The sequence below is a fragment of the Babylonia areolata genome, chromosome 4 (genome assembly GCF_041734735.1).
Source record: "Babylonia areolata isolate BAREFJ2019XMU chromosome 4, ASM4173473v1, whole genome shotgun sequence".
Classification (NCBI taxonomy): Eukaryota; Metazoa; Mollusca; class Gastropoda; order Neogastropoda; family Buccinidae; genus Babylonia; species Babylonia areolata.
Window position 1 is genome coordinate 41780847 of NC_134879.1, and position 12114 is coordinate 41792960.

Genomic DNA, 12114 nt, shown 5'->3' on the forward strand with positions numbered 1-12114 from the left:
TTGGTGACCCTGGCATCGACCAAGGACAGTATAACTGTACATTCTGGTGCAGAATGTCAGATCACAAGGGACAGTTATGCGGACACGTGTACCTGGATCAGCAGTGAAGGAGGCAGACTGCAATGCAGCTGGTTCTGATGTTTTGCCTTTGTGGCCAATTTAGTCCATGTACTGTGCCAGTAGAAACAAAACCATTTTGACCTGGGGAAGGCTGCTGCATGCATTGACTGTATGCCACAAGGTCTTTTTTTTTTTTTTAATCGATGGGGGGAAAAGAATCTACAAAGCCATACTATTTTTGGGGCAGAGGGGTGGAATGAACAAATCTCCAGTTTGGAGGTAGGCTATTTTTTTTTTTTTCTGGCTGAATTTCACATGCAGATAATAAGACCATGAACTTCTCTCCTTGAAATCAAATGAATAAACCACCAATTACCACAATTTGATTGTGTGCATATCAAATGAAGTGACTGGTTAATATATATTATATTACCTGCAGTGTGTGGAAATGCCAATTAACCCAGTTTTTTTTTTTTTTTTCTCCATCCTTCCTCGAGGCCTGACTAAGTGCGTTGGGTTACGCTGCTGGTCAGGCATCTACTTGGCAGATGTGGTGTATATGGATTTGACCGAATGCAGTGACGCCTCCTTGAGTTACTAAAGTATAGGGAGCTTCTGGCACTGGCAGGTCCTAACAGATTGGTTGAGACGAATTTGAACCCTCACTCACCTTTTCTTCAGAGTTTGACTGGAAAATTGAACTGAAATTAAAGTCATTTGGATGACCTTGCGAACTGAAAAAGAACCCATGGCAATGAGTTGTCCAAATTCTGTAGAAGAAATCCACTTGCATAGACACAAATAAGCACACTGGGTTATGTTGCTGGTCGTGTGGTGCAGCGTATATGGATTTGTCCGAAAAGTGACGCCTCCTTGAGAAACAAACTGGAATGATGAAAAAAAAAAAACAACAACAACCAAAAACCCTTTGCGTTCTATGGGTTAAGGAAATGAGAACTTTATCCAGCATTCTCTCCCCAAAACGGGGCAAGGTGGGGGTAAAAACAGTTACAATTGTAGATACAAGTGTATGATGTGGACCTACCTTATCATGATTCGGACCCACCCAAGTTTAGCGCACTCCTTGGTTTTTCTTGGATTTAAAAAAACAAAATGGAGGCAAGTGTTAGGGAGGACTCTAGACTGTACGTGTCCTGAACCAGACCCACTCTAGTTTACCTCAGCAGGTTTTTTTCTAGCACACTCTGACTGAAAACAACAAAAAAACAAACAAAAAGAACAGAAGTGTCTAGGGAGGACTCGGATCAAGACAAGACCCACCTCAGTTTCCTCCGGCCGGCGCCGCTGCAAGCGCTCCACGTCATCCACGTCATACTTCTTCAGCTCCAGGGGCTCGTCCTTGGCCTTGGAGGCATGGCGGGACTCTGCCCAGGCCCGTGACCCCTGCGACCCCCCGTTACTGGAGGGAGACTCGGAGGACCTGGCGGGGGCTGAGCGACTCCTCTTGGTGCCTAGGGGCAACAACAGTGATGTTAATAATAAGCCGCAGCAGAAGAAATAAAAGGAGGGGGAAGATGAGGAAATCGTGCATTTGATTCTAAACTACCATTCGGTCTCCTTGCCAACTTCCTTCTCCAATATCTACCCCTCCTCACTTTAAACAAAAAAATCTATATCTAATATCAAAGTGGAAAGACAAAAAAAATTAAGATACCCAGTCTCTTTCTCTGTATTGTTTGTGTACCTCTGAGCTTAATATATATCGCTAGACAAAGTATATTAGTCTTTGTCTGATATTTTTCTTTCTTTTGTTATAAGTTATATGTTAACCATTCATTCATTATCTCTCTGTGTCACTGACACCCACACCCTAACAGAAACAATTCCCCCACTCCCCCCCCCTCTCTCTCTCCCTCCCCCTCACCCCCCAGACACACATCTATCTACTTGTCTACACACCCACACCCGTCTCTAACAAACACTTCTTCCCTCTCTCTCTCTCTCTCCAAAACTCCATGTACATATATGCCTACATGCCTACACACCTCCCCCACACACACTCCTTGCCACCCAGACTGCCCTCACCTTTCCGCTTGGACCCCTTCTTCTTCTCCCCGGAGTGCTCGCTGCCAGAGTCCTCGTGGTCGGAGGAGGAGGAGGCGGTGCCCTCGCTCTCCCTCAGCATGCTCTCGTAGCCACTGCTAGTGCCCCCATGCAGCTTGTCTCCCTTGCTGCTGGGCTGAGAGTGCACCTCCGTGCTGATGGTGCTGCTGTTGTCACTGCACCACACCATACACAATAAATAGATAAATAAAATGCAAAAAAAAAAAAAAGTAACGGCTACTACTAATAGTCAATAATAATAATCACCGAGGCCTGCGAGAACAGGAAGGCAGCAGCAAGTGTATACATATATAGATCACATTCGCGCATTCCATATCCCGTTATTAGCGCTCACTGGTAATGATTCGAGAACAAGTGCATACCGAAAACATGGTACTCTTGGCTGCCTTTATATACATGGCGGATGGGGAAAGAGCCCACTCGTTATGAATTTACGTGGGAGCCCACAAACGGGAAGAAGAAGAATTCCAGCACATTGTATATGTGCTTACTTATTGCCCGTTATGGTGTCTGGCATGTTGGACAGCAACGAAGATTCACTTCCCTTGTCTGATTTGACAATGTTAACGTCTGTATGTGTGCGTGACTGAAACCTGATTGAAATGACACAAGAAACGAATGATAAGCGGCGTATGGCAGATGTAATAATAATAACCCTGGTAGGCAGCCTGTTGTGCAAATATAAGAAAGTGTTTATAAAGTGCGTAGAGGTTGGTCTCCAAGGCGTGCGAAATTAGTATGCATCATCATTTGGACCACGCCACTCTCGTCTGATCTGGACCAGTCTCTGAATGGAACTCAAGCATATTTTGCTTTTCCTGAGATGCCAACCCCTGTTAAGTGTTTGTTGGAACAATCAGGAAATTTGGTACAACATTTTGAATTTGGAAGGAACACTCGGTCTCCGAGCCACATCAGCAAACCTATAACAATAAATAATTATCTATCTACATGGCAAAGAAACACTTGACCCTGTGTGCAACACGGTGAAACTGCTACAATTAAGCGATAAGCTGAGCATCATCACGTCGGACCACGGTTAACAGTGACTGCCCTGGCCTTGTGATTAACAGGTCTAGAGCGTCTGGATAGTGTTACGACACGAAAGCATGCGACAATGCTATGTAGTCGAAAATGAACTCGTCGGAACAATTTTGATGTTGGCGTAACGTCGGAGCAAGCTACGATCGGGCGTTACAAAATATGGCGAAATCATAACAGTTGGCATCTCTGCTTTTCTTTAAAAAACAAAACCCAAAACAAAACCCAAAACCCTGATGTTCCATGAAAGAAAAAAAAAATCCCTGTTAGCCTATATATATGTATAGGAGGGCTGCACTGACCTGCCGTGGCCGGAGCTGGAGTGAGAGGGGGTGCGGGGCTTGGTGACGGTGGCGTAGGGCGACAGCAGCTTCTTCTCGTGGGCCACGATGCCGCTGTCGTTGCCGCTGTCCGAGTCGTTGTTGCCGCCCCTGCCCTTGTGCCCGTGGTGGCTCAGCTCGATGTACTTGCCGTTGATCGTGCGGGCCACCTGTTGACGATGGGGATGATGATAGTGATGATGACGACAACATTGATGATGATAATGATGTTGACCATACTGCTACTACTATTACTCCGTAAACGGAGTATGGATGCCTACATGGCGGGGTAAATAAACAATAAGGTTATACACATAAAATGTTATATGTCTGTCTCAGTGTGTACGCTGCATGCATGAAATCTGATAGAATGACACAGGAAATGAATGATGAGTGCCCAATGGCAGCCATCGCTCGGCACTACTCAGGTAGGCAGACTGTGCTGCAAATGATTCTTGTGTTTGTAAAGCGCTTAGAGCTGTGTCTCCGAGCGAGGATAGCTGCTTCCTAAGTATCCATATAATTCATTCATACTATTGCATAGCTGTGCACACGAAAAAACAACAAATATAATGCGAAACTATACACCAAGACAATACTACACAAATTGCAGGTATGAACACACACACACACACACACACAATCATTATAAGCATAATGTTGGTGCTTCATGAAAAGCACATCGCCCAAAAAATATAGGTGCTATAACAGTAACAAAAAGAAAAGGAAAATTAAAGGTTCAACTTTCTTCCTTGATAATAAGAACAAACTGAACCCAGACCATACTACGTGCTGGCAGTTCAGCCAACCGCGAGGGGACGGATATCTGGGAGGAAAACTACAAAGATGGAACATTGCTCTAATGAAATGCTTCGGCCCAGTTCCCTCTTTCCGCCCTGTTAACCTTCCCCGACCGAAGTCAAGTAGGCCTAACCCATTCACACCAGGGTCGTGTGAAGAAAGTCGGACAAATGTGTCTTTCCCAAGGTCAGTTTCAGTTTTCTCAAGGAAGCGTCACTGCGTTTTAGACGAATCCATATTAATCACTATGTCACATCTATGCGGATGCCTGACCAGCCGCACAGCCCAACGCGCTTAGACTTTGAGTGCATGCGCACATGTGTGTACCTATCAGAGTGGGTTTCTCCTACAATATTTTGCCAGAGGACAGCAACTTTTGTTGCCACATGTTCTTTTTCACTGAGTGCGCCAAGTGCGTACTGCACACGGGACCTCGGTTTATCGCCTCATCCGAAAGACGAGACGTTTGGTATGATTTCCAGTCAAACTTGGGAGAAAGGGTGAGAGCGGGAATAGAACCTAGACCATCACGGGCACTGTAGGGGAAGAGGAGCGTCTTGACCATTCGGCCACCTTCCTCCCAAGGACACCATGCCAAAACGGAATCTCGAACTCTGACCACAGGTGAACACTGTATCCAACACCTAACCGATTCTGCCATCTTCAACACGCTTAACATTTGAAACGAAACGAAACGAATTTTTATTTCACGAGGGTAGTGGAGTAAGAACAGCTGCTTTTATTTTATTTATTTATTTATTTTTACACACAGCCAACAACCACCAGCTAAATGCAATTCGTCAGAAGTCTTCTGAATGATATGGTAATGCATGTGCATTAATCAAACTAGCTTTCATCTTTTCCATCATCAATCATCATGCTGCTTTCATACGCGGTGATTTCCTCTCGCATGTCGGTGTTTAATTCATGATAACTTGTCTAGCTGTTGGCTTCTCTATTCCACACACGAGTCGGCCCCAGTTCAAATCGGCATCAAACTGCAGCTCAGCTTTTAATTGCTTCAGTGTGCATAAAAAAAAGGGGTGGGGGGCGGAGAGGGTGGAGCAGAGGGAAGGATGAGGAGGGTGGAGGCAAATCGGGAGAGAGAGAGAGAGAGAGAGCTATCTATCTTACAGAGTATCAAATACCTTTGATTTTTGCAAAACATTGCAAGAGGAAACCTTAACACGACAGTTTCCGCACACACACACACACACACACACACGTACAACATTAGGAAAGAAAGTCTAAAAAAAAAACAAAACCCAAAAAACCAACACCTCCCCCTAAAACCAGACTCATTCAACGAACACACACACACACACACACACACACACAGTACTCTCGAGCACACGTATACCCATATCGTCACACAAACACACTTGAATAATAACACACATATACATATGCGCGCGTGGTTACATAATTATAAGATCAGAAAGGAAAGCCTTTTAACAAAAAAAACACAACAACAAAAAACAAAACAACAACAACAAAAAAACACTCATTCAACGAACTTGCACACACACACACACACGCACACACACACACACACACACCCGAACCCACTCATTCTCCCCATCCATCTCCACACCCATCGAAACCCCGCACACACACACACACACACACACACCCTAACCCCCCTCAGCCTCTACCCCTACCAACCCCTTCTTCTAACCTTGCCGTTGTCTTTGTCCTTCTTGCGGAGCTTGCCGTCCTTGGCCTGTGGCACGGGGGACTGGGAAGGGGACTTGCCCCCCAACAGGGGCAGCTTACTGCCGCTCCCCGCCTTGCCTCCGTTCTTCAGGCAACCCCCGTTGCTCTTCCCCCCACCGGCAGTAGTGCCAGAGGAGGAAGGCGAAGAGGAGGAGGTGGTGGTGGTGAGCGGTGAGGAGGTGGGGGAGGAGGAGGTGGCGGCGGTGGTGGAGGTGGGGGTCTTGTCTTTGCTGCCGTTGTTGATGTTGCTACTGCCCGCCTTGCCACCGTTCTTCTTCTCCTCCTTGCGGGCGCCGTGTCCGTTGGACAGCACGGGCAGGGCAGACCCCTTCGGCGACGTCTGCTTGCCCAGGAGCGGCGAGTCCTTGGAGGAGAGCGACTTGGGCGTGGAGGTGGCCGACGACCCCGCGGAGGGACCCGAGGAGGAGGAGCAGGAGGACGACGACTGGGCCGCAGCCATCACGGGCTTGGGCAGACCGCTGGCTTTGGGGGAGGAGGAGGCGGAGGAGGAGGAGGTGGTGGGGGCTTTCTGAGGCAGCGGCGGTTTGGAGCGGAGGAGGCCCAGCTTGCTGCCCTTGGCGGACAGGGAGGGCGAGGGGGTCTCCGAGCCGGGACCCCCCTCCTTGTGGTGGTGGTGGTGCAGCAACGCCTGAGTGGCGGCGGCGGCGTACACCTCAGAGTCCTGCTGAAGGGAGCCCACACACAGCGGCTCGCTGACGTCCTCCTCGGAGAACTCGCGGTTGAGGTGGGGGTTGGAGGCACCGTCCGGTTTCCGCGACAGCAGCGGCTTGGACATGGACAGCTCCGGCAGGAAGGCAGCAGCAGCGACACCAGCAGCAGGGTCCTGGGAGCCGTCGTGGGCCGCCAGATGGCGCGCCAGCTTGGCGCTCTGTCGCCCCTCCGTCAGCACCTTGCTGTGCTGCACCAGCGCCGAGTCCTCGCGGTCCGTGTCCTCCGCCTCGCGGCAACTGAGCGAGCTGAACGTCTCGTCGTCCACGTCTTTGGCCAGGAGGGAGCTGTCCTGGCGCGAGGCCAGGTTCTCCAGCTCCTCCTCCACCGTCAGCTCGTACAGAGAGTCCGGCCTGGGCTGGCTCTCCCGGCTGGCGGTTGTGTCCACGCTGCTGTCGAAGCTGGCGTCCGCTAGCGCGTTGATGACGCACGTGTCCCCTCCACCTCCTCCACCACTACCGCTGCTGACGCTAGCCTGGGGCGGGGGCGACCCCTCGCAGTCGGCCAGGCGCTCAAAGTCCGAGTCGTGCTCCGTGTTGGTTTCCGCGTCCGCCATCGTGACGTCGGCGCCCGGTGACATCGGAGTGTCTGACGTCACTGGCACCGTTTTCAGGTCCGCGCCACTACCGCCGCCGGTGCCGCCTGAGGGCGGAGGGAGCGTCTGACTTGGACACTGACTTGATCCACTGCGCCACGCGGTGCGTTGGGCTGGCTGAGCCGGGTAGGTCCGACTTCTGCAGGCGGGATGCCGCTGCCTTGCTCTCCGCCACCACCACGCCTCCCCCGGTCTTTCGCCCGCTGGCCGGCGAGGCTTTCGGGGAGTGCTTCGGGGAGGTGAGGGCCGCGTGCAGCTTCTTACTGAGGTGCTCCTTGTGGTGTTTCCTGTGCCCCGGGGAAGAGGAGGAGCAGGAGGAGGGCGAGGTGGTCGTCACAATCGAGTCCGCGTGCACACCACCACCACCACCACCACCACCACAGTCCTCGTGCTGCTGAACGTCCACCACGCTGACCCCGTCCCCGGCCTGACGCCGGTCCATGTCCGTGACCTTGACCCGTGACCCTGACCCCTCCATGACCTTGGACCCTTCCCCGCTGCTGGCCATGCTCTGGGGTCGGGAGTCGGCGGCCTCGGCCGTGGTGGAGACGTTGCTGTCCAGGGAGGCCGTGCTGTCGGGCCGCTCCCTCTCCAGGTGCTTGATGAGGGCCTGCTTCAGCGCCTTCTCGTTCACCGCCACCGACAGCTTGGGGGCCTGGCTGGGCTGACCCACCACGGCGCGCTCCGGGACCTTGCTGCTCGTGTGCAGAGGGGCGGCGCTGCTGCTGCTCCCCCCGACACCACCCCCCGCACCACCCACCCCCGCCCCTACCCCGGCACTCGTCATCATCTCCCTTGGTCCGTCCACCCACTGCTCTTCAGCCTCCACCTTGCGGTTCTTCATCCTGCGGGCGGTGTCGCTGCGGTGGGAGGGAGAGTGAGGGGGCACCTGTTGTTGTTGCTGTTGTTGTTCGTTCTGCACGAGAAAGGCCGAGGGCCCGTCCACCCACTGCTCCGCCGCCTTCTTGCTGTCCGGGTAGATGGCGGCCCCAGGACCGTCCACCCACTGCTCACCGGCCTTGTCCACTAAAGGCTTGGCGCGGTGCTTGCTCACCTTCTCGGGCCAGTGACCGCCGACACCTCCAACACCCTCGCTACTCCCGCCAGCACCACACATCGTCTTCGGCGTGGCTCCACCACTGCCCTTCCCGCTCACCCTCGCCGCCATCTTGACGCTGGGAGACCCGGGCGCCGACATCACATGAGGCACGGGCGCCACCACGCGGGCCACGGCCGCCGGAGAGCCACCAGCCACGGGAGTCCCGGCCCGAACCCCCATGGCCGGCCGCGGCGTGTAGCGCCCGTCCGAGGCCCGGCTCCGCCCGCTGTCCGAGTCGTCGCCCGAGGAGCGGGAGCCGCTGGGCCGGCGGGGCAGCCTGGGGTTGGTCCTGGGCACGTGCCTGGGGGGCCCCTCGTTGTCCGTCAGCTCCCGGTCGCTGAGGGACTGCCCGTTGGCGCCCAGGTAGATGACCGTGTCGCACGACTGCTCGCTGCTGGACGTGTAGTCCGGGTCGGAGTGCGAGGAGGAGTAGAGGACGTCCTCCCGCAGGGTGCCCATCCTCAGCCCCCTGTAGGGCCGGCGGAACTTGGCGCCGCTCTCGTCCGTGGAGCTGTCCTCGGAGCTGGTGCTCGAAAACTGTTGACAGAGAAACACGGACAGATAGGTAACATGCTCTTATGACTGTGCTTGTTTGAATGTCTTGGGTGTGTAGAGTTACTTCTGAGTCTTTTCCTGTCTGTCTGTCTCTTTCGTCTCCCTCGTTTGTCTGCATGTCTACACCCCTCTATTTCAAATACACACACACACACACAAACACACACACACACACGCACACATACACACACACAATAACAAGCACAAAGCTCTGTAGTAACTATCAGGATGTTGTCACCTCCCCTCTGTCATTTCCTCGTTCTCTCACCCTGTCACTCTCTCTCACGCACACACACACACACGCACACACCCACACACAGAGTAACACACACACACACACAACTCTATAATCACTATCGGTGTGTCGTCTTCCGTCTCCCTCTCATTCTCAATTTCTCTGCCACACACACACACACAAAATAAAAGTCATGCACACCTGACCTAACAACATAACTACCCTGAGAAAACTTCCTTTTGATTCACAAGTGCCCATGAATGTGTTTGAGTGTGTCTGCGCGCGCGCGCATCTGCATGTGTGTGTGTGTGTGTGTGTGTGTGTGTGTGTGTGTGTGTGTGTGCACGTGCATCCGTGTGTGGTGTCCAGACCTTGGTGCGGCGTCTCTTCATGCGGTGAATCCTGGCGGCCAGCTGGATGACCTGCAGAGTCTCGTTGTAGTGCGGCACGGCCGAGGACACGTGGGCCAGCATGCACGTGCGACACGTCACGTTGCCCAGAGAGTCCCGCAGCAGCTGAGAGATCTTGCTGTCCCTGGAGGAGGGAACCAACGTACCACACAATGCAATACATGTATGTAACCCGTCATGTTTTGCTACCCGGTATTTTTTTTGTTGTTGTTGTCATGGTTATTGTTGTGATGGTAGTATTAGTGGTGGTAGAAGTAGTAGTAGTAGAAGTGGTCGTAGTAGCAGCAATAGTAGTGGTAGCAGCAGAAGAAGAAGTACTGGTAGTAGTAATGGTTATGATAACAATAACAATAACAATGATAATAATATACTAAGAGGAAGAAGTACAAACAGCACATTAGCATTAACAACTCAAAACGATTTACAAGTGTCACACATAAACCATACAAAGAACACCATACAAAAACACGTAACCCCTATCCCCCCACTCCCCCCACACACAAATACACGCACGCGCACAACACACACACACCACTATGTCCTCGGACATGTCACTTTTCTCTCTGACCGAAAGGTACCGCAGCCCAACAGCAAAACCACCTCCCACACTGCTGCTGACCAACCAACCAACCAACCAACCAGAGAACCTCCAAGTCACCTACGGGTCAACGCCACAATTCTACAACCCACACCAACAGCGGACCAGAATGCTCGCTGCTCCCAGGATAGGCCACGCCAATAGAAAAGGGTCTTCGATCTACTCTGAGAGCCCACCCACCCCAAATCAGCTGCACTGGTGTAGTGGGCGGTGTGTGTGTGTGTGTGTGTGTGTGTGTGTGTGTGTGCAGGGTTGCGTTGGTGCGAAAAAATCAAAGAAGGATAAAGCAAAAAAGAAAACAAACAAAACATAAAAAAAACCATCAAGAAAACAGCACAAAACAACAACAAAACCACAAACAACATAAACCGCCTGACCTCATCACAACACCGAGCCAACGACCTTACAACTCAATGAGTCGAATCTTGCAGCTGTAACGCAAAGCTCAAAGGCTGATTCCCTCTCCCCCTCCCCCACCCCACCTCCGATTCCTCCCACTACCCTTCCCCCTCCCCCAGTTCCCCATATCATGTAACCCGTGTCACACAAGTGGCTAATCTCTCTCTCCCGGTCAGCCAATAGACAGGAAAAACAAACAAAATGAACGCACACTTAATCAACAACAACGACGATAAACAAAAAAAAAAACCCGAAACAAAGCACACACACACACACACATACAAAACAAACAAAAAAACAACAGCAACAAATAAACCAAATAAACACAAAAAACAAAACAACCCCCCGCCCCCCCCCACCCCCCCCCCCAAAAAAAAAAGAAAGAAAAAAAAAAAACAACAACAAAAAACCAACCACCACCTCGCACGACGTACCTTTCACACTCCAAAGCACTTCAATTCCAAACATGTAGCTCTCTCTCACTCTCTCTCACACACCCAATACCAGAAGCAGCATAGCATCGCAGTAGCAGTAGCAGTAGCAGCAGCGGTAGCAAACACACACACACACACACACACAAAGACACAGACACTGACACTGACACCGACACTGCCGAGGCGAATGAGTGGCACGTGCGATATGTGTGCCATTTACTCCTGATGATGACTTGCCTTGTCTCTGGACACCCATCAATCAGTTGAGGCCGTTAGAGGGGGGGGCGAGGGGGGCCCGGAGGTGGGTGGATGCGGCGGGGGGAGGTTGAGATGGGGAAGGGTTAATGCTATCGCTTTGTCATTCCCCCCCCCCCCTACCCTCCCACCTCCCGGCCCCCCTCTCCCCGTACTTGACTTTTGCTGCTAGCACCACAACTGTTGAGAGTCATGTCGAGTCTATTTTACTCTTTCCTTTTGTTTCTTTTTTTGTTTCTTTTTTCTTTTTTTTTCTCTTTTGTTTTTTTTAACTTCCGGAGCCGGAGGAAGAGGGAGAGGAGGGAGGTGTGTGTGTGTGTGTGTGTGTGTGTTGGGGGGGGTGGGGGTGGGGGAGGCGGGGGCACACGAAAACAGTTTGTTGCGAATCGTGTGTGTCGGTATAGTGTGTGTGTGTGTGTGTGTGTGTGTGTGTGTGTGTGTGTGTGTGTGTGTGTGTGTGTGCACTTGCTTGCTTGCTTGTTTGCTTGCTGGACACTCTCCCCCCCCCCCCCCCACCCCCACCCCTCCCAAAACGGGCGAACAGCTGGTTGAAAACAATGAAACGCGTGAGGCGCAAACTGTGCCCCTGGTGACGTGATATCCCGCAATGTCTGTGGTGGACAGTACTGTCCAGGATCGTCCTTCACTCACACCTGACGACCCACTGCCGTGAAACGAGGAAGTCTGCTGAGAGAGAGTGAGAGAGAGAGAGAGAGAGAGAGAGAGAGAGAGAGAGAGAGAGAGAGAGAGAGAGACATAGACACACACACACACACACACAG

General features: G+C 52.0%; 1 protein-coding gene across 1 annotated transcript in view; it reads right to left on the reverse strand.

Moving 5' to 3' along the window:
• The window catches only part of LOC143281188 (uncharacterized), a 446958-nt gene that overhangs the window by 3200 nt on the left and 431644 nt on the right, over positions 1 to 12114 (reverse strand). The window contains exons 15-20 of the mRNA XM_076586227.1: positions 9608 to 9770; positions 7419 to 8983; positions 5986 to 7375; positions 3489 to 3676; positions 2107 to 2300; positions 1342 to 1532 (exon numbers count right to left, since the gene is read on the reverse strand). Of these exons, the coding sequence (XP_076442342.1) occupies positions 1342 to 1532; positions 2107 to 2300; positions 3489 to 3676; positions 5986 to 7375; positions 7419 to 8983; positions 9608 to 9770 (3691 nt within the window). The remainder of the gene's footprint in view (positions 1 to 1341; positions 1533 to 2106; positions 2301 to 3488; positions 3677 to 5985; positions 7376 to 7418; positions 8984 to 9607; positions 9771 to 12114) is intronic.